Genomic DNA, 27,644 nt, shown 5'->3' on the forward strand with positions numbered 1-27,644 from the left:
AGACACGCCATGCTCCTTCTACTGCAGCACACCCTGGGCCCTTGGGGTGCCAGGATCCCCAGCTCTGCGCTCCTATGTCACATCACCATCCTCCGTGTGACAAAGCCACAGCGGGGTGCCACGTGGCTGTGGTGTGGGTACAGGCACAATGCAGCAGGGCACGGCACGGGGCAGGGGGAAAGAGGAATCCTCTTCGTCTGGAATAATGCCTGTGTACGCTTATTAAAGGCAACTTCATCTAACTTAGGAAGGCTGGACCGGCAGTGAGAAAACTCGGGGCGCGGATCTTTCCATAACACGCTCGGGTGCTCAGAGCCCCCACTCCGGCTCCTCTCCTCCCGGAGCCATCCCCGAGGTCCGGCTGCCGGCGGTGGGGCCGTGCCGTGCCGTGCCGTGCCGTGCAGCCGGGGCTGGGCCCGGGGCTGCAGCCGGCGCGGCGCCTCCCCCCGCACGGAACCCGTCCGTCCGGTCTGGCAGCGGGGAGGCGGCGGGCGGAGCGGTGGCCGTCGGGGCAGGAGCGCGGCCTGAGCGGGCGGGGGCGCCGGGAGCCGCGCACAGGTGCTGCGGGCGGGCGGTGCCGAAACTCGGGGCGGGTCGGGGTCTGGGGCCGCGGAGCGGGGTTGTGGCGTCGTGCCCGTCGGCCTACGCGAGGCGTTGGGCGCTTCGCTCCTCGCGCGTTGCGGGTGAGGTGTGCGGGGGCCGCGGCCGAGCTTGGGGTGTGGGCTGCGGGAGCCGGGGGCAGGCTGCCGGGCGGGGAGGAACGGCGAAGCTTAGGAGTTGCACCACGAGGCCTGGGAAAGTCGGTTTTTTTTTTTGTTTTTTTTTTTTTTCCTTCAGAACACCGTCTCCCGAACCTGAAGGTTGGCTGGTTGTTGTTTTGCCGTTTACAAACGTGAATGTCTGCACTTGCTCGCTCAGGAGCACGGTGTGGGACAATGCGGTGCTGTGTCCCTAAGTTGGAGCTCGACCTCGCCGCCGTGCCCGCGCTCTGAAGCTGTGGACCAAGGGAAGGAAGAGTAGGGGCTGCGGGGTCCCGCTGCCTGCTCCACGTCTGTGAGTCGGTTTCTTTCCTCGTGAGGAAAATAGCCTTTGTGACTGTGGGGTGGTTGCTCGTTAGTTTGTGTTTGTTCAGCCTTTAGAGCAGTTACAGGAGTCCGTGTTAAGAAACTTTCATGGTTCTGTAGCAGAGAACGCTGTAGGTTACTCATGAGGCTCTTGAGTGGAGTGAGAACTGTTGGTGATGGGTGGATGGTTGGACGGGATGATCTTGTAGGTCTTTTCCAACCTTGGTGATCCTACGATTCTGTGATCAGTCTGTTGGAGGGTGGAAAACGCCTCCTGACAGACACAAATCTGCATCTCAGCGCTGTGGCCTGCTGCTTTGTTTCCATAGCATCCCTCAAGGCCTAAGCACAGCGGTGTTAAATGGAGTGGCTAATGAAGCATCGTTCCACTGAGCGAATGTCAGCAGAAACATTCTGAAACTGGAGGCACAGTGCGCGGTGCTCCTGGCAGTAACCGTGCTGCCTTCATTTGGGGCCTGGCAGGCAGTGGGTGCAGCAGCTGCAGGGAGCCCAAGGGCTGGGCATGCTGGTGGGACTGCTAACAAACCTAGCTGCTAAGCGATCCCTACCTCTGTAATTGTCTCAAGATAACGTGGGTTTAATTCTCTGCAAAAGGTGTCCTTGTAAGCTTAGATTTGCACACACTTTACCGTTTGGATCTGTTTTTTTTATTATTATTATTTGGCTTTCTTTTCTGAAACTGGTTCAGATGTCGAGGGGTGTTTGGTCTGTGTTTTTCTCAGCCAGTCTCTGCATTGATATTACTGGAGCTCACATCAGCGTATGGTTGCTTTTGCATTTGTCCCAAACCTGTGTTTGTCGCTTTGTTAACCTGTAGGTAATACGAAGCAATGCCTTGTAACTTGTTCTCTTCATTCGCAGCCTGTGAATATTCCAGTCCCTTGGCTTGCAGTTTGTGATGCTGAATTCAACAAGCCACTTGCTTGCTTTGCATTGAAGTCCTCTATTCAAATTAGCTAGAATTAATTTTCCATCTTCTTTTGTTGTTGTGGCTTTTATTTTGATGTCACTGGTGATCATACTGGGCTTGAATGTAATGCGCTACCTGCACTTAGGTATGGGGAGAGGTTTGATTAATTTTGTTTTCATTATGAGGGGTTTTGATGTTCTTCCTTGGCTGTTTCCTTTACCTGGCCTCTGCTAAATGAGGTGCTTTGTTTAGACGTAATTGAATGCAGGATGTTAGCCAGGAGCTTCTGAAACCCAACCCTGGCTCTGTCTGTGACTTACCATGTGGCCTTGGGCAAATCTCTTACCCTCTGTGACCTGTGCTTGTTGGGGTAAAGGATGTGGTTCCTGAGTTGTCCGTTGGAGAGTCATGGTTTAGGGGCTCTCAGCCCTGTTTGGGAATACTCAGTGACAGTGCACTGCTTCTACATCTCTGCTTTTTTGGCAAGCTCTCACAACATTATTGTGTGACTTACAGCAATCTGCTTAGTGCTGTGTGGTTGTTTTCTTCTTGTATGTTCTTAGATAAATCAGAGATATGTATTTTAATCTCACCAGCAGAGCTGGAAGGCTTGGACAAATTTGTGGATACCTTTGTCTACGGACTGGTGTAGAGTGATGCACAGGGAGGTATAAAGAAAAAGCATGGAAGAAGGGTGAGCACTGCAGAGAAAGCAGTGGAAGCAAATCCAAGGACAGGACCAGGACAGTTACTGAAGTGTCCTTTTGAGAGCAAGAAGAGGTGGAAGCATGAAGGGCTTGGAGAACTGATCAGAAATGGTGCTTTTTGTCCAACAGCTCCCTCAGCCCATGCTGCCTGCTGGGTGAGGGGCAGCCCAAGGGAGAGCCCCCAGCTTTAGGCTGGGGGGGAAGGTGCCATGGCTGTGATCTGCAACGGTGTAGCAGGAAGTAACCTTTACAGTTTAAAATGCCTGCTGTTTTTGCTGGTGTGGTGGAACACCTAGGAAAAGAACTGATTAAGCTTCCAGAATGTCTTCCAATGCAGTTCATATATGCACAAAACTAATTGTTTCTTCCTTTATTAATCTAAACCATGTAGTTTTTTATACCATGAACCATGGGAGGAAGATTAATAATCTCTGTAAAATACAGGTGGAAACCCCTGCAAAGTACTCTTAAGGCTACAGCTTGAACAAAGGTTGCCTCCTTTATTATCGTTTGCAAAGATAACTTGGCTTGACTTGGACTTTAGGAGAAGGGAAGTCTGTATCTGTTAATGAAAAATCCTAGTGCAGATAATGGGTAAAATTAGTGTTTTGTTTCTGCATGTGCCTCATCTTAAACCGTCGTTGCTCGGCCTCAGACAGCTGGGACTGTGGGCTGTGGATCTGTCTGCTATCAGCTTCCAGTTTTCAGTAAGTGGCAAATTAATTTCTTCCTTCTGTAGAGTTCTGTTGGCTCGTAATGATTATTTATATTAGAATATTATTCGTGTTCAGTTTCACACATTCAGTAAGTCCTTGGTCCTCGCCGTTGGAAAAGTTTGGTGAAATGTGGTTTTGGAAACACCTGTTTTAATGAGCGGTTGCCCTAGGTGACTTTACCCTGAAGCTAAAATTTCAAGACTGGAAGGGAGGGAAGGTGAGGAGAAATTAGTTATTCACTGGATTTTAACCATCTTAAAGTTGTCTTCATGTGGTGGATGTCAGTGCTGATGTTACTGCTCGTTGCCAGCGTACTGATCATGCAGGGTGCCTCCACTCACAGTAATGCTTGAGGGGAAAGGAAAAGATCTGCTATTCAGATTAAATTCTCAGTGTCTTCTGCACAAGTTGTGGCCACAAATTGCCCAAAATGACCCTTTTGAGAAATATTTTCTGTGAGATGAGAGAGTGTTGTAAATCAAAATGTACATAATTTATATATAAAAGCGGTGTATATATGTCTGTTTATATATACGTGTGTGTAAAATCTGGGTCTGGGTGAGTGACAAAAGTAGGTGATGTAACCAAGCTGACTCAACTGAGACGTGTTGCTCACAAAACAGGTTTCCCAAGGTTTTCTCCTGTTGCAGTGATCACCTGAGTCTCTGAAAGGGCTGCCTTAACCTTTTCAGCTCTGCCGTACCATGGAGGTGACCTCAGAATTGTCACGTGTGACGTGTGTTTTGGTGAGCTGGGGGCTGTGATGTGGAGGTACTGCTGTACCATGGGTATTTTTCCCTTAGCCACATTTAGTCACCTGAATGAGCCCTTTTTTGATGGGAAGTCTGGGAACTTCCTGTTAAGCCCGTGTTGGCACTGCCCAGCTCCAGCAGGTTTTAAGATGGCAACTTTTTTCAAGATCAGCACGCACAGAAGGAAGGTGAGTGGGAGCTCTGGTAGACCAGCAGGTCCACTTGTTTCCTGCACTCTGATGGAGCAGCTTTGAAGTAAGTTCACCTGTTTTCCCAGCACAGATATTCAGCAGTTCTGTTTCCTGAAACTGCGCTGAGAACTGGGGTGCACCTGCTAGGTTAGGTACTGAGGAGCCAATTGCCTATGGTATCTGGGCAGAGTCTGCTTCCTTACTGTGCCAGGCACCAAGCCCCACTATTTATGATAGTCACGGAGAACTCCTAGGCTGACACCAAGGTCATACACCAAATATGATATGTTCTGAATTGTAAGCCATGTTTGTTTGTTTGTTTTTCTTAATGCAACATTTATTTGATTAACCTTGAGGAGCTGAGGCTTGAGGATTCCAAGTGCTTTTGAGAAACTCCCAGTAAACTGAATCCTAGGTAACATTTCTCAGTGTGGAACTTTAAGTTTTTAATGAACTCCTCTTATCCACCTCTATCTTGTGTGTGTCATAACGTACTCAGTTGAGATGAATATTGTTAAGATAAAGGAAACCAAAGCGAGGAAATTGTCTGCTGGGCCTTCTGCTTCCAAGCAAGGAAGATGTGGTTGGGGCTTGAAGGGTGGGACGGTCTTGCATGCCAGGAATATTGGACGGTAGAATTTGGAATCCTGACAGGAGTAAGCAAGGCAAGTCATAGAATCTTTAAGGTTGGAAAAGACCTCAAAGATCACCAAGTCCAACTGTCAGCCCACCCCCACCATGCCCACTGACCATGTCCCCAAGGGCCTCATGTCCACAATTTTTAAACACCTCCAGGGATGGTGACTTAATGACTTCCCTGAGCAGCCTGTGCCACTGCCTCACCACTCAGGTCTACAGCCCTGGACTTCAGGAGAGCAGGGATCTGCTTGGAAGTGTTCCATGGAGAGAATTCAGGTTTGTTTTCTGGTTTCCAGAGATCTCTTCCTCCCAGAGCAGGAACAGTCTGTCTTGGTGAGCAGGAAGCCAAGCAGGTGTGGCTGGGATGTACATAGACCAACAAGGAACTGCTGCCAAAATTCAGACACAAAAAGGATGCATACAAAAGATGAAAACAGGTGATGTGGGAAGAACAATGGAGATGCTATTTGAGCATTCTCGTACAGCATTGAGAAAGCCAAAGCCTGCCTGGAGGCTGCCTCAGATGAAAAGAACTGTGCCTCCAGTCACAGGTGAATTAAAATAGTTATGTAAACTATTGAGGTTGCCTTTCTCCAAAGTATTTCAAAATTGAGCTCTATCAAAATTCCAGTGTTCCATGAGGATACATAAAGGAGTTGGTGCATTTCGGAACAATGACTGATTGTTTGTCCTGGTTGGGAAATACCATTCCCCCTATATATGTCATTTTGGGGATATTCAGTTATTTTGACATAGTCATTCTCTGAAGTAAGTCCAGTTTTCTGTATGGAGTAGATACACAGTCATTAAGGAGGTTTGGCTTGTTCATAAGATACTTTGTGTGTGCTTGTTCAAAAACTTGTTAACTCTAGAATTTCCTACCTATTTTGAGCAATATGTCACCCATCTCACCTTTTGGAAGCAAATCTAGTTCTGTTATTAGCCTGTTACCTTGCAGAAGCTCTTCTTACAGGTAGATTAGTTCATCGATATATTTTTAATGAAGGATGATACTCTTATTAAAGCATTTGGCTGGAATCCCTGAGGCGGGGATAGAAATGCAATATCCTGCCATTGAAAGACTTCGGTTCTGACTGCTGCTTTGTGAGAGCTAAATAGTGGGCAGGAGCTGCAGGAGGATTACCCAGACCCATGCTATCCCTTAACAGAATAATAGAATCATTAAGGTTGGAAAAGATCTCTAAGATCACCTAGTCCAACCCCACCCCACCCCCACCGTGTCCCCAGCTGCCATATCTACACATATGTGCTGTGATGGGCCCTTCTCTGCTGGCAGGGAGCCCCTGGCAGTTCTTTTCTTTGAGGATGCAAAAGGAAGGCAATTCCTTTCAATTTCCCTCGGACAGACCATCACACTGGTAGCATCATGGGCTATTTTAGGTGTTTCCATTTAGCTGTGCATTTATAAAAGAAAAGAAATGCAGTGTGGTGGTTTGGGTTTATTTTGACATCTCATCTAACTCTTTTCATGATTACTTAGTTGATGAATCAGTTGAGTAAAGATTAATAGACTGGAGGCTGACTCTACTTGTCAGGTGCATGAACTCATTTTGCCTTAGCTTGAAAGCAGTTCAAAGATCCAGTGGTGCTTTTTGTTCCAAGGACCACATGCATAAATATTTTCAGCTGTTCCCCCCATTCTGTTCCACACATAAGGTGTTAATATTGCAGTGTCCATGACTGCTTCTTTGCAAGTCTTAATGAGGAGCAGCTGAGGGAACTGTGATTGTTCAGTCTAGAGAAGAGGAGACTCAAGGGAGACCTCATTGCTCTCCAGCTGCCTGAAAGGAGGTTGTAGTGAGGTGAGGGGTCAGCCTCTGCTCCCAAGTTACTGCGATAGGATGAGAGGTGAAGCCTCAAGTTGTGCCAGGGGAGGTTCAGGTTGGATACTAGGAGAAATTTCTTCTCCAGTGGTCAGGCTCAGGCACAGGCTGCCCAGGGAAGCGGTGGAATCATCATCTCTAGAGGTGTTCTAGAACAGTGGAGATGAGGCACGTGGGGACCTGGTTAGTGAGCACGGTGGAGATGGACTGGCAGTTGGACTTGACGGTCACGGAGATTTTTTCCAACCCGAACGATTCTGTGGTTCTGCGATTCCTGTAGCTGTGTGTATTTCTTACGTGTATCTCAAGGAGGAGCTGAGGTTGAGCATTGTGTGTTGCTCCAGAAGCCCAGGGCACGTCCAGCCCTGCAGGAACACCGTGCTGCTGCTTATCAGCAGGGTGCTGGTGCTGGACCAAATGAAACCACTCTCCTTGTTCAGATGGAACGTTGTTAATTTGCATCAGCTCATTGCTTCATGCAGGCGCTGCTTCCTCCTCAGCTAGTGGATTTCTTTTGCACTTTTTTAGCTCATTATTCAGAGCTAGGCTTTGCAAACTGGGGCAGCTAATGGAAAAGGGTTTAAAAAAAGGCAGGAGAGTTGAAGAAAAATTGGTTGAAAAGGGGAGAAATAAACCAGGATATGATAGTGAGGTAGTGAAGTGCCTACATTTGAGCTTGCATCTCTTGCATCTCTCATGAGTTCTGTAACTCTGAGAGCATTCAGAGCAAACAATAAATGTTTCAGGTTGCATGTCCCATGTATTGGTGACCAGCTGTGGTGTCCCAGCTAATGGCATTGGTGAGTGGTCCCTAACAGCCTGAGTGTTTTTTTAAGACGCTGTATTAATTCCTACTAAATCAAACTGTACATTCTGATCAAATGCCTGAGGGTTTGGTTTTAATTTCAAGCTGGCTGTTCTGAAGCATTCACTTGTGTGCTGCTGCTCAGAAGTGTAGTGTGCTTTGGGCTGCCAGCCCATGGTCATGTCATTTGAGCTGCATATTAAGTGCTCATTTAATATTTATATCTCTCTCATAAGAGATATTAAGGAAGGGAGACAGTTCTCTGCAAAAAAATGGAAACCAACATGGTTACCAGCAGGGTTTGGTGTCAGCCCCAGTGATTGCTGTTGGCTGGCTTTGCTGACAGCAGTGTGGAGATAAGGTGACACAGCCTTGCATGTGGATATGGAGCATGTGCATGGGGAGCAGTTCTCCTGCATGTGGTGTGCCCAGGGCTGGGCTGACACTGGGCTGCAGGGGCCCAGGTGAGGCTTCCTGGCTCCAGGAGGGAGCCCCTTCCTCTCCTTGGAGTTTTCAGTCAGATCAGAGTCTTTTCAGAAGCGCTGATCTTCCAAAACAAGTAACTGAAGCTATAGTACAACAAATTTGGAAATTGTGTAGCCAGGAATGAACAGTACACGCTCATCTGGGCAATCTAAACTATTGTACCAGGTCAGTCATTGAAATGCCAGGACACTGTGTGAGGCAGTGAATGGGCCAGCTGTCAGTGAAGACTACCTAGGAACTGTGCAAGTGGTTGTTTGTGGGGGGATGTGGGGTGGAGTTACACATGAGAGATGGTTGCTGGGTTCAGTTTACAGCCAATTAGTTGGATGCTGTCAGCTGCAGGAAGCAGCTGAAGGTGTAGAAATGGTCTCAGTAACCTAAAAATGCTGGAGGAGGCTAGGGCCCAGCTCCCGCAGCCCCTCTGGTCCTGATGCTGCTGGATGTTCCCAGGCGTGCTTGTTTCTGCATCCCATTAAAGATGTCGTGCATCATGACTCTAGGGTCTTCCTTGGTCTGCCATGTGTGTGCAATTAAATACAGCACAGGTCTGCGCTCTTAGCTGCTCCAGGGGAACTGGTTTCAAACATGGTTTTTGCTAGCCATTGCTTGACAAAGTAAACTTATGGAGATGTAGTTTCCAATACCTGCTGTGTTAGCTCTGCTTTTAAACCTTTACAAAAATGCCTGCAGGGCACTAGCGGCATGAGTTCGGAACGGGACTCGGAGACCACCTTCGATGAGGATTCCCAACCTAATGACGAGGTGGTGCCGTACAGCGATGATGACACAGAGGACGAGCTAGACAGCCAGCAGCCTGCAGCTGAACCAGAGCAAAACCGCATCAACAGGGGCACCGAGGAGAGCCAAGAGCCGCTGAAAAAAGGTACTGCTCTGGTGGAAACGTGTTTTGGGCAGCTAATGGTCCTGAAGCTGGACACTTAAGACACATGTGGATCCATTTTCTCTTTGTAACTTATGTGTTTGATAGCAGTTGGTCTGGCTTAGAATCACAGAATGGCTTGTGTTGGAAGGAACCTTAAAGATCTTCTAGTTCCAAAGATCATCTAGCTTATCCAAATGTGTGGAGGAGTGATTGGTTGCAATTCAATCTAATAAATACCTGTATGAAAATCAACTTAATTCCAGTCTGCAACTAGAATTCTGTGGCACTGACTGATGTATAACAGTAATGATCTGCCTGGTAACCTCATGTCAAATTAAGGTAGATCCTAGGAGTACATAGCCTGTGGTCGAAGAACTGCTCGAACAGAACTCCACTTACTTGCCTTCTCCATCACCTGAAAATTGAAACCAGCATAACAAAGTTATTATTATCTGGTTGTTGGTTTGCATAGCTTTCTAAACAACTTTAAGGTGGAAAGGGATGGTTTGTTAGGAAATGCTTTTGAAACTTTTTCCCCAGGGAGGCTGTATATCAATTCCAGCTTTAAATGCCAAATACTGAAGATAACAGATCCAAGCAAGGTTGGTGGGTAGCTTTGTAAGCAATTCTGTCAGATTGCAGTCCAAAACTTTGGAAGGCTGTTGCTGACATCTCTTGGTTAGTTCTGCTAAATTTGCTGCATACATCCATTTGTTAAATTTGCTGCATTCTATATTCTTGAATTTTCAAGCAAGCAATGAAAATTTATGGCTGAGCACATCAGATTTTTACTTATGATTGTTAATGAAAACACACTATGTTTATATTAATTCATTTTTTTCAAAAAATGAGAGAATCTTTCAATTTTTAAGAAGACCGAGAAACCCTGTTTTGAGTGCACAGTGCTTCATGGTTGTTAGCAAAAGCAAACTGGAAGAGAGGAAAGAAGGGAATTTAGTCAGGGGTGCTTGACTGAATGTTTCTCTGTTTTTGGTTTCCTGTAGAACTTCTGAATTGTTATTTGACTTCTTCCTACCTCAGATTATGTTTTTATTAATTTGTTTATTGTTAGTAAAGACTAGTAATCTGGCAATATCTTCAGTCTTTTGTCAGACAGTATAGTATGAAAAGCCAGTTCCAGTCTTGTTTCAATTGGAAGTGCCTTAAAAAGATGGCATTTGCAGGAACCTGAAGCTGACAGAATGGCTTCCTCATGTTTGTAACAATCAAATATTGACCCATATTTACCTTTTTCTTCCAGACTGCAGCTGGCAAGTAAAAGCAAATGATCATCACTTCCATGAACAGCCCCAGTTTAAGAGAAAAATATTTCTGTGCTTCAAAAAAAGCAAATACGCCGTAAGTTTTCTGTGTCTCAATTACATGGTTATAGGACTTGTCAGGGTGAATGCTTTCTTCATCTCATTAAGATCTTTTCAAACATTGTTGACTGGTGTAAAAGCCACATTTCATGTTCTGTTAGGATTTCCAGCAAAGGCAGGGAAATGTAATTGATTTGAGTTTGTGAATAGAAAATTTAGGTATCAAGAGACTTGCTTAAGATGAAGTAAAGAATTAAAAGCCAGATATCCTCAGTCCAAATTCTGAATTCTATCTGCTCAACTGCAGCTGTTGCAAACATCCAGAAAGGTGTCTTCTTTTGTCAAAAAAGGCCCTGTGTAGGATTAAATAATATCCTGATAAAGTTTGACTGGCACAATCTTAAAAATAGACACTTGGGAATGTCTATTCATTTAAACAGTGTTATTGCAAATACAGCTCATTACGATCAAGGAGACTTTTACGTATGAAATTTGTGGTGCTACTTGTAAGTGACAGAAAATTGGACATTGGGGTTAACGTGTCAACTGTCTGATGTTATTGGTGATGCATTGGCCTGTGTGGCTGCCTGTTGAGCTGTCTTGTGGCTGTTGAGATATCTGCCTTGCAGACTTCATGTTATTTAATGCGTGATTGTGGACATTTAATAGTAAAACTTCTACAGCTGGAGTCATTATTAAAATAGAAGTCTTTTATGCCTAACTAGGTAGGGACCACTGATGGAGGTTAACCTGAGCAAGTCTCACGTAGTCCCTCCTGAAGTCTGATTCAAGGACTTGTGTATGAGTGCGTTATTCATAGATAGACATCTGACACCAATTGTATCCTTAATAGTGATACTGTGTGTATAGCAAATAATGCTCATATGCCTTACAGAGAAAACAGAACAGGATGGGGAGAGCACTGAAGTTTCCCCCCCGGACCACGCTCATGTCAGAGCTACCTGGGGATGGGCTATGTCCTTCCTGCACCGTGGCTGTGTGATGTTCTGTAGTCCCTGGTGTAGCTAGCTATGAAGTCTGTGATGCTTTTTGGCTGTGTTAATGTCAGGGAAACGGGCCGTATTTCTTGTTTCATTAAGACGGTGACCCATGTGAAACTGTTGAAGAAAGTTACAACTCTAACAAAGTTTATAGAAAATATTTCAGTAGTAAAATGGTTTACTTAAAAATATGATCTGTGCTTTTGTAAAGTAAGAAGAATCTGATGCTATGAATGACATTTGATTTATTCAACAGGGAAATGCAATTAAGACATACAAGTACAACCCTGTCACTTTTTTACCACTGAATCTGTTTGAACAGTTTAAAAGGGCAGCCAACTCCTATTTCCTGGTACTCCTCATTTTGCAGGTAAGGCATTGTTTATAAAGAGAGAATATGAATTGTGCAATGAGTTTGAGGTGCTAATCTACTGAGCTGAATCATGCTTATGACACAATTCATTGCTGTCCTTTTAGGAAATTGCACGGTGCTCCGTGAGGGACCATATCTGAACAATTACGGAAACTAAGAATATTTTAACAGAAATCCGGATCAGCCTACCCTAGTTTTGTGTTACCTTAGATTAGCTAGTTGCAGCGTTCATTAATTTTGTGAGGAAAAGCTGTTTCTTTTGTGTATTACTCTGTAAAACATGATGACTTCCATGTCCCATTCATAAACCAGAAGCTCCAAGAGAAAATATAAGCAATTACAGTAGTTAAAGAGAAGCCAGTGTTGAGGCAGGGCAGCATGGCCAAGGTCTGCTAGCAGAGTTTTTTTCATCTCCATAACCTGACTTAAAATGCTCTCTCTGATGTGTTGGTTTTCCTTGTGATGTTATAATTGGCCCACTACTTAATGTCTCGGAACTGAGCCTGATGATTATCCTGTATTGAGCTGATTCAATTTGTCTCTGATAGGCGATTCCCCAGATAAGTACTCTGTCATGGTATACAACGCTGGTGCCCTTACTCTTGGTGCTGGGAATAACTGCGGTTAAAGACCTCGTGGATGACATAGTAAGAAGCGTGTTCTGTTGATACTGATAGCAAAAGAAAACAGTTCTTTCATGCAGCTGGGAGTACATTCTCTCCTCCTGGTTTTCAGGTTCGTCACAGGATGGACAACGAGGTTAATAACAGAACATGTGAAGTCATCCGGGAAGGAAGGTTTGTAGTTTCCCTCTTAAGTTAGTAACTGATGTTTGTTGCTTTGTTACGAAGTTTCATCACATAAACCGTACATGACAGAGAAGGTTTAGTTTTTTGTTCTCCACTGTTCCATACCTCTGTGTGAAAACCTAATTGGAAACAGAAGGGAATCACTGAAAGGAGTCATTTAAACTTAGTTCTGTGGCACAAAATCTGTGCTAAGAACAGCTTCCTTGGGGAGGTGGACAGAAACTCATATGAGTGAGCAGGGAAGAAAGGAGATAAGCCTTCTTCTAGGCTTTAGACCCCCATCTAAATTACAGTTTCCAAAAACAAGGGACATCTTAACCAAGATGTAATGTTTTTGTACTAAGGAAGGTTTAATATTTCATGATTTGTAGAGTGGATACTGTTCTAGATGAAATAGCAATAATCTTTAATACTATCTTGGTACTAGGTTCAAAAACATGAAATGGAAAGATATTAAAGTTGGTGATATCATTCGTCTGAAGAAAAATACTTTCGTTCCTGTAAGTGCTTTAGATACATTTGTTTTGTATTTCTACAAAATTCTGTTCAAATCTTGACTTGGATTTATTTGCTCCTTATTTATTTGTTTTACTAGGCTGATGTTTTGCTGCTATCCAGCTCAGAACCAAACAGTCTCTGCTATGTAGAGACAGCTGAACTAGATGGGTAAGGATCTACTTAAGGAATTTTAAATTTATTTTTGTCTTACTGGTAAAAAAGCAGTAAGTGTATATTTCAGAAGTAAGGTAATTAAATTAATACAATTATTTTTGAGGTAAGGTTGCAATTAATTGCTTTGTCTTAGTCTTCATGGGTAAGGTCAGCTCCTAAGCTCCTGTGCCAAGAAACAACGATGAAGCAAATGGCAAACAACTGGTAGCAGAGGATTGTCCAGTTAGGGACCACCTGTACAAATTATCCCTGACAAGCCTGATGGGATTCATCTGAGGGTGGTAAGAGTTGGCTGGCATCATTGCCAAGCCAATGTCAACCATCTTCAAAAGGTCACAGAGACCAAGGGAAGTTCCCAAGGCATGGAACACAGCAAGGATCACACCCTTCTACCAAAAAGGGCCAAAGGACAGGAAGGAAACTACAGACCAGTCTGCCTCACCTCGTTCCCTGGAAAAACTGTGTAACAGTTCATAGCTCATAGAAGCTATTTACAGATACATGAAAGACAAGAATTTGACTGGGGAAATCCAGCAAGGGTTAACATTGTGGATTATTGCTTCCGTCTTGAAAGATCTTTTACATTGGATATGGGGCTCATTTGGTAGAAGATGTCATCCACCTTGATTTTATGAGAGCATTTGATAAGATATCCTTATTGACAAGCTGCTAACGTGAGAACTGGACAGACAGACCACAAGTCTGGGGGACAGGAATGGGGGAAACAGCTGAACTGCTGAGCACAAAGGTGGCTCAGGATATGCCTGGTAGGGGTGAAGCTCCATGAAGCAGCACCTGGGCGTTCTTGTGGACAGCAAGCCTTTAGTGCATAGTGGGCTCCAGCAGGCCCAGTATAGCCAACCAACCAAGAAATTGTTCCGTACTACCTGACATTTGTTAGCCACAGAAGGAAGAATGTCCAGTGTTTGATTCCAGCAGTTTGGGGAGCATTAAAAACTGGTGAGGGTCTACTGGAGTGCCACCAGAATGGCTGAAGTATTGGTGAACATGGTACGCTGAGAAAAGGTGCAGGAACTAGTGTTATTCCGCCTGGAGAAGTGTGATTTTATAGCAGTCTTCCAGTATCTCACAGTTGCAGCAAAGATGCCATGTTCCCAGGGATGCAGGCTGAGAGGACCAGGAACCATGAATGCAAGAGACTTCAGAGGAAATTCTGCCTGGATTTAAGTAAAAACAGTTATTCTCATGATGAAGAATTTTTACCATTGGAGTAATCAAGATTTAAAATTACAAGAACAACAAAAATCCAAACAAGCAAACAATTTTCTGTGGAAGTTTTTCACTGAAGCTGCTTAAACAGTGTAAATCTTACTGTTTCTGTCGCATTGCTTTGCAAATGTTGCTTAGTTCATGTTGTCAGGAAAACTAGCATTGATTTTTTGTTTTTTGAGAAAAGTGTGTGGTGGTAGGGACTTCACCTAATGAGTGATGTTAATTTTGCTTTCCGAGTCAACTTGTAGTGATCTTATAAACAATAGTTTACAACATGCAAAATATTTGTTCTCAATTGGAGCTTTTAACAATGTCAGTTATTAAATATTGCTTTGAACGAACCATTAATGGCACTTAATTATTGCTGTAGTAGAACAGTGCTTCTGAGAAACCTCACTTTTCTGAGTGAGTGGAGGTCAGAGCGTGTTACAGTGTCTGATCTTGTCAGTGAGGAAAATCAGCCAGTGTAAGAACTGGTTCCTTCAGAGTGGGAGGCTGGTGTCTATTGTGTGCTGATGCACTTAATTTGACTTTGTTAAAACATTTTTCCTGTGTTAAAGTTCAATGAGCTTTTTATCCTTTCTTTTTAGTGAGACAAACTTAAAATTTAAAATGGCACTAGAAGTAACAGACAAGTATCTTCAAGAGGAGAATGCGATGGCAGACTTCAATGGTTTGTACAGTTATATTTTTATTATTAGAACTATTCAAATGTTGACCAAATAGTTTACAGTCCAAGTAAATACAGCAGGGGTGTGGACTGAAGCATTAATATGGGTGCTTGTGGTGACGCTGGAGTTAGCGTTGGCAAATTGTACAAGGAAGCTGTGCTGCTGAGCAAAATACAGTCTATCTGAAGATAAGACCTGGGGCTTGAATGAGCTATGACACATTGACCTTTTTACTAGCATTTGCATGTGTTTTTCTGTGGAAAAAAAAAATGGTTGCTATTGGAGTTGTATCTGGACAGTAGTTTCTATTCATTGCCTTATGTCTTGATAAGGCTATTGTCTATTTACTTACGTTTTGATGATGGTAGGTACAACGTGAGCCAAAATTCTAGAGTGAGCTCAGTGTGGGAGTGGAAATATCATGTCGCCAGTCATAGACAGGGGGAACAGGGCAAGTTCTAAGAGTCAAAATAAAATGTCACTGTTTGTAGCCAAAATATTCACAGATATCTGAACAAGTAGCAGTTGATTTCATGAGGCTTGTCTTACCCTGTGGGATCATTGCTGGGAAGTCTTCAATGGCAAAAGGAGCTGAACGCTGTGTTCATCCTAGAATTTAAGATCCAGAGAGAGCTTCACTCTTGCTGTCAGGTCCTTGTTAAAGTTTGAGAAATATTAAAAGAAAAAGTGGGCAAGAAGCTTTTGGTGGTAAATGCTGTGTATTAAATACATTCTCAACATTTAGGTCTGATTGAATGTGAAGAACCTAATAACCGACTGGATAAGTTCACAGGAACATTATTCTGGAGAAACAGAAGCTATGCATTAGATGCTGATAAGATCTTGTTACGTGGATGTAAAATTAGGAATACAGATTTCTGCCATGGAGTTGTCATATTTGCCGGTATGTGTGAAATTAAGATGTATAACATTTACTCACCAAAAGTGTGCTCCCAGGAGGAAAATTGCGCCCTTCTCTTACAACCTTTGACTATTCCCAGTTTTGTAAAATTGTATTTGCTGTGTTAAATCTTTCCTTTTTTCTTTTTGTTCAGGTGCTGATACAAAAATAATGAAAAATAGTGGAAAGACAAAATTTAAAAGGACAAAAATTGATTCCCTTATGAATTACATGGTTTATACTGTAAGCGTTTTTCTTTAAAATTCAGGAGTTTGAGTGCATTTTTAAATAAACAGAGTGAATGCAAACTTAGGAAGCTTTTTGTTTTTCCTTCTGATATAAAAAGTATGCATCTACTTTGTTTCGAGTTGGGATGAGGTAGGGGGAGGAATCTAAAAATGTTGTTGGAATCTCTGGCCCTAAAACGGAGATAGAGGGCAACCTGTTCACGTGGCCTGCTTGCTGCCTACTTAAGTAAATGTCAAAACATGAAAACTGTGCTTGGGGAACAGACTGAAAATAGAACCCAGGTTACCTAAAGAGTCTATTTTGTGGGAAAGGTTCGCTCGCCTTTTTTTTTTATTTATTGTACGTTTAATATTCTGGTTTGAACGTGGAGATTCGGGAATTAAGTCTAGCAAATATTACTGAGGTGTCATAGGCCTCTCTGTATACACTGCAGATTTTTGTTGTCCTCATCCTGCTTTCGGCTGGCCTCGCCATTGGGCACACCTACTGGGAGCAGCAGATCGGCAACTCATCTTGGTACCTCTATGACGCGCAGGACTACAGTCCTCCCTACCGCGGCTTCCTTAACTTCTGGGGCTACATCATTGTTCTGAACACTATGGTTCCCATTTCTCTCTATGTGAGGTAGGTTACCACCTTCCAATAGTTGGCCTCTTGATTGGATTCAGTTACTAAACGTCAGGGTTACATTAGGAAGAAATTCTTTACTCGGGATGGTGAGGCTCTGGCACAGGTTGCCCAGAGAGGTTGTGGATGCCCCTTCCTTGGAGGCATTCAAAGCTGGGTTGGATGAGGCCCTGGGCAGCCTGACCTAGTGGCTGGCAGTGAGCCTATATTACGGGGATGGAGCTAGATGATATCCTAAGATTGTATGAACTAACAGCAAACAAAGTTGATTTTCCATGGTGGTAGCAGATGCAGCTTCACACTGGATGGGAATGCACGCTGATTTTCTGTCTTACTGAAAAGATAATAGATGTGCTCTATTCACTGGGATTCTAGAAGAAGGTGACTTATTCTGTAACATTTTCATATAAAGTCATCACCCAAATCTCTTTGACACAGAATTTAAAGATAGCGAGCTTTTCTTATGTTGTTAAACATATATGTACTTTGCATTTTGACTAAGGTAAGTCACTGCAGTGTTGTTGAAGTTGAGCTATGTGGTCTGAGGTTTGTTTGAGTGGCCTGTCTGTCGGTAATGGCACTCTGTAATATACTGGTAAAATGTGATTGGTTTGGTTTAAGCTCCTGAGCTATATAGGCAATCTTGATTCTCCAAAAGTACAGCCAGAGCCCTCCAGATCTGATAAAATGTCATTATTTTGAATATGAGTTGCAGCTGACAGTAACAACTTCCGATTTATTTCATTTAGTGTCGAAGTTATTCGCTTGGGCCAAAGTTATTTTATAAACTGGGACCTGCAAATGTATTACGCTGAGAAGGACACAGCTGCAAAGGCCAGAACCACCACTCTGAATGAGCAGCTGGGGCAGATCCATTACATCTTCTCTGACAAGACAGGAACTCTCACACAGAATGTCATGACATTTAAAAAATGCTGCATAAATGGCCAAAGATACGGTAAGTCTGTGCCATGATGTTGCCAGCCCCACAGGGAAAACCAGGTTCTGATTTCCATAGCGAGTGCCAAAGTGTTGCAGTACCAAAGGCAGAGTTTGCTGCTGGCAGTAACACTGGGACTCCATGCCTGGACGCACAGCTAGGGGTGTCTGTGCCCAGCCACTGTCCTCTGTGCACCTGATGTGTGGCAGGGGCTCACTGACAGCCTGCACAACACGTCTGGCAGGCTTAGGTTGGTCTTTCACTGTAAGTCTGTGAAAATGAGTAGGAACTTGAATGCTAGTTTGAAATCAGCTGCATGGAGGTCTTTTAGTTTCAAGTGAACTTCGGCAGTGTGGCCCTGGCATTGGGTAAAGCTCCTGTCAAATTGAATATTAGTTTTCCCCTTGTTTTCCTCCTTTTAAAGGGAAAACACTGGAGTTGAGTGGAAATGTCCCAGTAGAAAAATCAGAAATGAGTAATTCACAGACTGCTTTGTTTTGGTAGAACTGCTCTGACACAGAATTAATCCAAGGAACAATTAAGAAAGTGTGGTAAGAGCGGTAGCTTTTCATTTTAATGTTAGTACCTTCTATTTATGAACTTACCTGGATTTCAGTATTTGGAATACACAGTGATGTTCTCCATAATGGAACTGCTGTTTGTCAGTGCAAACAACAGCAAGTGGTGTGCTGGTACTGTGTGCTTCTGACATCTGACCTCTGAAGAAAAAAGAAGAATTTCTGACAGTGAAAACTCTGGTAAAACAATGTGGATGTCTTAATGGCAATTCCACCAGATGCCTTTTTTCTTATTTTTGTTTTGGCATCACTAGCATAGGCAGGTACCCCCAACAGGATAAAAGGTACTGCTGATAATGAATGAATTTGATGTTTTTTTTTTTTAATCTGAGATCTTCTGGTATGATAGATGTAGATACTCTATATTGCTGACTTTGTGAATGAGTTCTAACAATCTTTGTTTTCCTGTCCTGTGCCTTGGAACGGATGGCTCTTGCATTGCAGGAGATTGCCGGGATGGAGCAGGCCAGCTCCCAAGCTACCCAGAGGTAGGTTGGTGTGAGCCAGCGTCACAGTCCCTGCAGTTTTTAGGAGCACTGCCTAAGTGAGAGGCAGGTAGGCACAAAAAATTGCACGTGGGATAACTCTAATTCTTCTGTTTTCTAACCAGCAAGTGGATTTCAGCTGGAACATGTATGCAGATGGAAAGTTCTTGTTCTATGATCACTATCTCATAGAGCAAATAAAGTCCAAAAAGGAACCAGAAATCCAGGAGTTCTTTCTTCTGCTCGCTATTTGTCACACAGTCATGGTGGATGTGTCTGATGGTGAGTGTCTTCTTCTTGTGCCCTTGGAAACAGTAAGTGAAGTCCAGTTGCACAAGAGAGCAATCCAAAACGTATGTAGATCTCATAAGCAAGGAGTAAATGTACTGCTGTCTTAAATTAAACAGAAGCAAGACCCAGTTCTTCTTCTAGACCCAGACCCTGTTCTGAATTTTTCTGGCTCTTTGTGAAAGGAGAGCTGTCGTTAACAATGGTTACAATTTTGGAAAACGTGCACCTCAAATAACATCAGACTGAGAAAGGTAGTGGAACAGTTTATATAAGTGTCTTGTGGTTCCTGTGAACAATCTTCTTTCTACTCAAATGCATCTTTACATCTCAAAAACATAAGCCTTAGATAAAATGAAGATGACACTAGCATAGTCTCTGGTTCCCCATACACATGTGAAAGAGCAAACATGTTTGGAAACTTGTTTTCAATGTGGAAAGCTGAGTGTTTTCCACTCGAAGATTTCATTCACTCCTTGAAGTACAGTCCTGTAGGTGTACCCAAATCGTGTGTTTGTTCTAAGAATGTCAGCAGCAAATAAGAAAAATGAATAACAGAAAGACTGACAGAAACTAAATTTGAAGGTGAGTGAAGGTGTGATGAGCTCTTCATAACATGTGGAAAATAAGACTGAACATTTATGAAATGGTCAACATAAGAGGAGAGTAATATTGCTTTAATCCAGTCTTAGAGAGATCTCTTTAAAGCCATGAGTTTCCTGTATGTTTTTGCTCTTCCTATTGATCTTTTGGGGATTGTTTCCACTGTTGGTACCTGCGGCCAAGGACTTACATTTTGCTTTGGTTTTCAGCACTTCTTTGAAAGTGCTTAAATGACAATACTTGAGAAATTAAGGTATTTAAGTTATATTTGTTTCGAGATGGAGAAGTTAGTTTTTGCTTTTCTGCATGGGTTGGAGAGGATCAATGACTCAGCCTGTTTGGGAAGTACCCATAGTCAAAAGGGATAGTCCCAGTCCTCCTCCTCTGATGGCACTCCTGTCCGGTGCTGCAGCAGTGTGTCAGATGCCACTTCAGAAAGGGAAAGAACATGGCATTGCACGTCCGGCTCTCAGTTACTTTGAAGAATGGGCGTGAAGTTTTCAGCTGTGTGATCCGAGTGCCCCTGTAATGCTCAGCTGTGCCCTGGCTTTCTTTCTTTCTCACTTGTCAATGACACAGGTCAGATCAATTACCAGGCAGCCTCCCCAGACGAAGGGGCCTTGGTTACAGCGGCCAGAAACTTTGGCTATGTTTTTCTTTCACGAACACAAAATACCATCACAATAAGTGAAATGGGGACTGAAAGAACGTACGATGTCCTTGCGATCTTGGATTTCAACAGTGATAGAAAACGAATGTCTGTCATTGGTAAGTTGACTACAGCCAACCTCTAATTTGGAAGATCTCTTCTGGGAAAAGTCACTTGTATTTCCTAGGTGAAATGGCTCTGTGACACAAAGTTTTATGATAGATTTTAATCCATGTAGGTCTCAATAGCAAAATAAAGGCATTGCAATTAGGTGCAAATGTGTCCGCTCAACAGTCAAGGTGCTCAGATGTGGCCTCCACTGAAGATGATCATATGTTCCTTTAGTAGAAGCTTGAAGAAATGTGACAAAGATATTTCATTCCCCTTTTTCCCAGAACCAGATTGGTTGTATGTACTTCATAGGAATGAGGTATGCAGGCTGAGGCATAAATAGCTCTTTATTTTTTATTCTAATTACTTTTAAAAATAGTCAGACCTGTTGATTTTGAGGCTGTGGTTATGATGCATCATACCTCTACTGTATGTCTCTGCCCAGCTTCTATGTGCAAATGAGGTGTTAATGTTGTATGAAACATTATCAAAAACATACTTTGGGGGGAAAAACTAAATATCCTGTCCTTTCATGAAAAAGAAATGCACTTGTCAACCAAGATGCTTAGCTGAACAATACGAGGGATGATGTGCTATGGAAAAACATGATCATGCAGTTTGAGTACTTAACAGTAGAATGAAGGATTTAATCTGAAATATTCCTTTGTTTAAATGTCCTCCAACATTTTGTCCCAACACTCCTGTTTCACTCAACAGTAAGAGAATCCAATGGAAATATCAGGCTGTATTGTAAAGGAGCTGATACAGTAATTTATGAACGGTTGCACCCAAGGAATTTAAAGAGAGAAGCAACAGAAGAAGCACTAGATGTATGTTGGTATTTTATATGCTATTTTTACAATTTCATATTAAATATATTTTGATCATAGTCTAATTTAGTTGATATCCTTTTGCTGAGCTATTAAAACAAATGCAGACATGATCGGTTCTATACATAAGCCCAAACCTGAGAAATCATCAGACCCATATTTGGTTATCTTGCATATTTAAAAAAAAAAAAAAAGCATTAATTATATTTTCGTGAGAAGTGAACTTAAATTTTGTCTATTACTTTATATTTTTGTCATTAATTAGTATTCCATATCACTAAGCTCTGTTCTGTTTTATCACCTTCTCAGACTGCCTTTCAACTCAGATGCCTTGTCAGTTAAAACTTTGTTTCTGGCATTTATGAGATATTCAAGATTAATTGCGCAGACAGACTTGTTTAATCAGATTTACATAATGTTTACGATCATAACTTTGAAGTTCCTTTTTCAAAGGGGTTTTTTTGTGAATGTGTTTTTTTCATTATTTTTCAGGTTTTTGCAAATGAAACGCTAAGAACACTCTGTCTCTGCTATAGAGACATCAGTCATGATGAATTTGAAGCATGGAATAAGAAGTTCATGCAGGCCAGTGTAGCTACAAGTAATCGTGATGAAGTGCTGGACAAAGTATATGAGGAAATAGAAAAAGACTTGATTGTAAGTCAGACATTAGATTTTTAATGTATTTTTGTTCCTATGTAGGAAGAAACAGATCTCTTTGAAAATAATTTATCCTTGATTATAGGACCTTTTGATTCAGATCTTTCCGATATTTTATTGGCTTTAGGACCAATACAAATTCTAGGGAAAGCTTAAAACTCTGAGGGGAAATGTATTTTTGTCAGCTAATTTTCTTCACTTTCCTCCACCTCAATCATCCAGTTCTTGTATTTTAGTACATACATTTTAGTGTGGTGAGTTGTACATGTAAGCGTTTGTCTTTACTTAATTCTTTCCTTCAGCTTTACCTTGGCTTGAAGACATAGCCAAAGTAGTTTCATTCTTTACTGTAAATGAATCTGTTTTCTACAGATGATTATCCTGCTGACTGCCCATGTTTCAAATATCTTCTAGCTTCTTGGTGCAACAGCAATTGAAGACAAACTACAGGATGGAGTTCCAGAAACTATTTCGAAACTTTCAAAAGCAGATATTAAAATCTGGGTGCTTACTGGAGACAAAAAAGGTCTGTTTGTTTTCAGCCAAAGAGCTAGCAAAAATAGGATAACAGTGAGAAGAGAAACGGGGACAAATGCAGACTTGTAATAAAGCACATTTTCGAGAAGGGCAGTATGAAAGTCCATCTAAATCAAAACTCTGCAGAAGTTCATGCCAGCTGTTCCCAGTCCAGATTTAATGGATGGGCTTCTGTGTAACTTCTATTCCTCCAACAGATCAGCTGTGATGACAGATTTTGTGGCTGTCTTCTGTAGAAAAATAACTCAGTGACTGCTTTTCTCTGTGCAAAGCAAATGAAGGACAATTTGCTTTTAACAAAAAGGATCTTCATTGCCACCAGGTTTGCCTGGCTCTCAGGGGAGAACGCTTGTCTGCCAAACTTGTCATTTTACAAGGACAATTTTCTTTTCAAAGAAATTACAAATGCTGCTGACCATGATTAATTCACTTTTCTCTTGGTAGTTAATAGTCTGCAGTCCAGGAACACATTTTGTTAAGTCAGTTCAAAAAATGGCATTAAGTTTGCAAGTAAGGACGGCTGTTCTACAGCCTGGGTGGTGATGCAGTCAGACCAGCATCACTCATGATGCTGGCAACAGCCTTTTTTTCATGGAATTGGGATTAAGGATGGGGCAAGATAGCATGGCTTTCTTGCAGTGGCTGATTCTTGCGCTGGCTTTGGTGTAATGGCTCTCTGACATGAAGACAGCATGTCCACCATCAAGTTAAGTCTTGGTAGAACTTTCTTCCATTAGTTGGCTGATAGGCTCTTCAGGTCACTAACAGTTATTGCACTCAAAATGCCGTGTAACAGTGCATTCTATCACAGTAGTGTACGATTTGTAGTAAACATTGCATAGGAAATATAAAGTTGTTGACTTTAAACCCCTTATCCACTCTGTCTTCATTGCTACGTAACTCTCTGTTCTACAGAAAACAATTAATAAGCATTCCCCTGGTTTTCCAAACTAATACATATTTTTTTCCTGTTCCTCACACTATATGGTAGCATAAGGAACACTTCATGCTGAGATATAGTTTCAGAAATTACTTTTGGCTTCCCCCCAGCAGTTACTCAAGTCTGAACTTTAAGTAGACACTTTCTTCTCTTGTGTATTCATTTATTTATTTTTATTGTAGAAACTGCTGAAAATATTGGATTTTCTTGTGAACTCCTAACAGATGAAACAACAATCTGCTATGGAGAAGATATCAGGCAAGTGAAAAACACAACAAATTTCTTGTGTAGGAGTTGAAAAATGTTCACTTCTTACGATTATCTCAGCAGTGACATTGGTTTGTCCCACGGTGGTCATTCAGTGACTAAACAACATTCCTGGCTGTTGTTTGTCTGTGCACTGTCTGTTTCTTGTTTTTTTCTTCTGGAATTTTAATTTTACAAGCCGACACCTTCACTGTGGATAAAGGTGGTGGTATTCTATTTGGAGGAGGCTTTGAGTTCTAGGTCAACTGCTGTTGATATTAAGCTTGTAGTAAAATTCAGTTCTGTGTCCTTGGTAGCGCAGTTGATTAAAAACCTGCAACCTCTACTGGGAAAATATTGATATTGAGGGAGATAGACTTTTTTAATGGTTCTTAAGAATTTATTTTTAAGATTAGCGTGTTGAATTTTTTTTTTTTTTTTTTTTTTTTTTTTTTTTTTTTTTTTTTTTTTTTTTTTTTTTTGTATGTAGTGGGTGGTTGACTCTGCTCACTTCCAGGCTTCTGCAGGAGATGGTTGTGCTGGGGCTCCTCGCTGTGTGGCTATGTCTGGGGTAGTCTCTACAGTGTGCTAATAAGCAACCAAATAAATTGCTGCCATGGCTTGGAAAAAAAAAAAAAAGCATGAAGAGCATTCATACTTCATTGATTTGGAGGCATTTTGAGGCACTTGAGCTGGCTGGCTCATCTTTGACAATTTTTGATCATTTAGGAGAGAGCATTACGCCATCAGTTTGGATGGCTTCCTATTTTGATTCGTGGTCCCGTTCATCTGATAATCAGGAGATTTCATAAAGAATGCTTATGAGAGCTCATCTGGATTGGGCCAAGCAGGTCTCTTCTGTATTCCAAATCTTGAGTACTTGCCAGGTTTAGCTTTTGGTACCTATCGTTGAACTTCGGCTGATAGTCATCCTATCCTACACTCTTGGACACAGCACAGACCTAAGCTATAAAAATATACGTGTGATGGATTACAAGGTATTCTGAGCTTTGTCAAAATGGGCAGACCCAAGGAAACCCTGTGTGGGGCTAGGAGAAGGACTGGGGCTGTGTAACAGTATTGCAACCATTCCTGACTCAATTTTAGGAATGTCAGGCAAAGAGAAAAGTCCTTACAGCAGGTCTTGCATTTCCTTCCTGCAGATTTTCAGTCTGGGACTGATTATAGAATCATTGAAGCATAGAATCATTTAGATTGGAAAAAGTTATCAAGTGCAACCATGAGCCCAACACTACTAAGTTCACCAATAAATAATTACCCTAAATGCTGTGTCCGCAAACTTTATCATAGTTCTAGGTTTATTCTTGATTCTTTTTCTCTAATAGTATCCACTTCTCTTCCCAGTGCTCTTCTTCAGGTTAGGTTGGAAAACCAGAGGAATAGAGCTGGATCAAGTACACATTCGTCTCTAAGAATGAATGAGCCCTTCTTTCAGGGTAGTAGAAATCGTGCCTTAATAATCACTGGCTCCTGGTTGGTATGTACAAAGATGGATCTCTGTATTTGAGATGTGGGGGGTGCTACCATGTCACGGCATCCTTCCTTGGGGATTGTTCATTTATCTCCTTTGCTAAACCAATTAATGAAAATTCTTTGGTCCTCATGCCACCAGTTGACCATCTCTGTTTGCTGTTTATGTTCAGAAGTACTTTTAGTTTTAAAGGTTGAAAATAGTACTCAGTGAAGTAAGGATTGCCTTGGGATTTTCAAATCACCCTGGTAGCTGCCATCAAAGTAGAACTAAGCTTCTACAAAAGCACAGTATGAGTTTTAGACTGATTGTTCTTCATGGGGATCCCAGTCTAATGGAACAAAATGAGAAAGGGAAAGAGATCGCTGCCATCTGTAGAGGATGCTGGGCTGTACAAGCACGGAAATTGTGCTTGAAATAAAATACGGAAGTGAAAGCATAGAAACAAAAGACAACTTTTCTGATCAGTCCTGCAACACGGTGCTCTTACATGAGCTTAGAAAGCAGAGAAGAGCTTTTAGCAGAGGTGACTAGTAGTAATTCAGTGACTATTACTCGCCCTTTTACAGACACCTGCCAAGGAAAAAGTCCAGCAGAGAGCTAAGGACTGTCTGCTGCACTTCAGCATTCCAGCCCTGAACCTTTATTCTGTATAAAGAAATGTACATGTGTGTGTGAGACACTGGAAGCAGGCTGGGAATCTCTAACATTCATCTAAGAGAAGCATCAGTTAAACTGAAGGTCTGCTAACCTCTGTTCCAGCTTTACTGCCCTAGAGCTCACTTGGGTATTTAGAGGATGCTTCCACCTGTGTTGAGCAGGTGAATTAGCTTCCATCAGAAGAAATATTCCTTTGTAGATGTGCTGTGACACTAAATACAAACATTTTAGTTTTGCTCATCCCACCAGATATATTCTTTCCATTATCTCCATGGCTGTTCATTCACTTCTCTGCACAAACATTTTAGTGAGTATTTCATTAAAATGCTGTAAATTGGACATAATGAAGTTAAATGTGTTGTGCATACAGGCAGCCCTTGGAGTGCTGTTTTAAATGGTGTAGAGAGGAACATAACATTTTTGTTAAACAGAATGAAATCCTGCTAGAGAAGAAAAAGAAGAAGAAGAAGAAACTTAAACTGAAATTCCCCAGAACAGCAGAAGAGAAACAAAAGCAAATGGAGAAGAAAAGAAGGGCTGAAGCTTACAAAGAGCAGCAGCAGAAGAATTTTGTTGATTTGGCCTGTGAATGCAAGGCTGTGATCTGCTGTCGAGTGACTCCGAAGCAAAAAGCTATGGTGGTTGACCTTGTGAAGAAATACAAGAAAGCTATTACTCTGGCTATTGGGGACGGTGCCAATGATGTGAACATGATTAAAAGTAAGGCAGCTGTAAGACTTCTCTTGGTAGGGAATATCTCTTATGAGAGTTCTTCCACAATCTCTTTCCTATCTGTTTGTTCAGAAGACTCTGCCATCTGTTTCATTACCCACGTTAACATTTCTTGGGTCCTTGTTAGCTTCTATGACTGCGCTTTCCCTTTTTGAGAAGACCCTTTGTGAAATGGTTAGTGCTTTTTGGTGATACCTTTTAGCTTTTTATGTAGACAGTCTCTGAGAAGGTACTTGATTTACATCTGTTACCATGCCGAGGATTGCAGAAATGCAATATCACCAAGACAAAAGGAGAGCTTAGATGCCCCTTGCTCTGGGGCATTAGCCTCCTGTGTTGCAAATGGCACTCTTTGAAACACTTCCTGAGGAATTCCATTGAAAAACAAATGTTTGGGATATGGTTTATGTTAGGAAGTCTGTAACTGCCTGGCCAGCTAGTTCAGGGGTTTATTTGCTCTGTCTTGTCACTTGGTTATCACCAAACTTCCCAGTATCCATTCTGACAGAACAAACGTGGAGTGAGGATCCAAATAGCAGTGAAGACGTGAGCAGGAAATAACAGGGCAAAGAAGATCATATGCACTGTTGCATTAATCTTTAATGAAGCCTTTGTTCTTTATACAGAAATAAAATGAGGCAGGGGAATGTGAAGCAGAGAATCAGAACTGGTAAAAGATTTGCCCTCGGTTGTGTTGTTTGTCTCCCTTCGTTTAGCAGTGTGTGTTGTATTTGTTTCATTAACTCAGCTGCCCACATTGGAGTTGGAATCAGTGGCCAAGAAGGGATGCAAGCTGTCATGTCCAGCGACTACTCTTTTGGGCAATTCCGCTACCTGCAGAGGCTGCTACTGGTCCATGGGCGATGGTCTTACATTAGGATGTGCAAGTTTCTAAGATATTTTTTCTACAAAAACTTTGCTTTTACGCTAGTCCACATCTGGTATTCATTCTTTAATGGCTTTTCTGCCCAGGTAAGAAGGCATGCTCACGTCCAGTATTAACAGGCTGGTCTTCCT

General features: G+C 42.3%; 1 protein-coding gene across 6 annotated transcripts in view; it reads left to right on the forward strand.

The window, feature by feature from the left end:
• Positions 438 to 27,644, forward strand: part of ATP8B1 (ATPase phospholipid transporting 8B1) — a 32,280-nt gene continuing 5,073 nt past the window's right edge. For 2 of the 6 annotated variants that reach the window (XR_002433411.1, XM_021380862.1), the window contains exons 1-23: positions 5,151 to 5,276; positions 8,826 to 9,018; positions 10,280 to 10,377; positions 11,598 to 11,711; positions 12,263 to 12,361; positions 12,450 to 12,511; positions 12,951 to 13,023; positions 13,119 to 13,189; positions 15,019 to 15,101; positions 15,845 to 16,003; positions 16,155 to 16,243; positions 16,683 to 16,873; positions 17,626 to 17,834; positions 18,839 to 18,882; positions 19,005 to 19,161; positions 20,350 to 20,538; positions 21,248 to 21,360; positions 21,853 to 22,017; positions 22,435 to 22,546; positions 23,680 to 23,755; positions 25,109 to 25,241; positions 26,327 to 26,615; positions 27,376 to 27,599. Coding sequence is in view for 5 of the 6 variants with exons in the window: in XM_021380862.1 (XP_021236537.1) it covers positions 5,262 to 5,276; positions 8,826 to 9,018; positions 10,280 to 10,377; positions 11,598 to 11,711; positions 12,263 to 12,361; positions 12,450 to 12,511; positions 12,951 to 13,023; positions 13,119 to 13,189; positions 15,019 to 15,101; positions 15,845 to 16,003; positions 16,155 to 16,243; positions 16,683 to 16,873; positions 17,626 to 17,834; positions 18,839 to 18,882; positions 19,005 to 19,161; positions 20,350 to 20,538; positions 21,248 to 21,360; positions 21,853 to 22,017; positions 22,435 to 22,546; positions 23,680 to 23,755; positions 25,109 to 25,241; positions 26,327 to 26,615; positions 27,376 to 27,599 (2,958 nt within the window). In the remaining variant the exon portion in view is untranslated. Of the gene's footprint in view, positions 559 to 837; positions 1,054 to 3,350; positions 3,410 to 5,150; positions 5,277 to 7,620; positions 7,645 to 8,825; positions 9,019 to 10,279; positions 10,378 to 11,597; positions 11,712 to 12,262; positions 12,362 to 12,449; positions 12,512 to 12,950; positions 13,024 to 13,118; positions 13,190 to 15,018; positions 15,102 to 15,844; positions 16,004 to 16,154; positions 16,244 to 16,682; positions 16,874 to 17,625; positions 17,835 to 18,838; positions 18,883 to 19,004; positions 19,162 to 20,349; positions 20,539 to 21,247; positions 21,361 to 21,852; positions 22,018 to 22,434; positions 22,547 to 23,679; positions 23,756 to 25,108; positions 25,242 to 26,326; positions 26,616 to 27,375; positions 27,600 to 27,644 lie in introns of those variants that run through there. The other 4 variants (XM_021380865.1, XM_021380864.1, XM_021380866.1 and 1 more) reach the window with 4 other exon arrangements.

Source organism: Numida meleagris, chromosome Z, assembly GCF_002078875.1.
Source record: "Numida meleagris isolate 19003 breed g44 Domestic line chromosome Z, NumMel1.0, whole genome shotgun sequence".
Classification (NCBI taxonomy): domain Eukaryota; kingdom Metazoa; phylum Chordata; class Aves; order Galliformes; family Numididae; genus Numida; species Numida meleagris.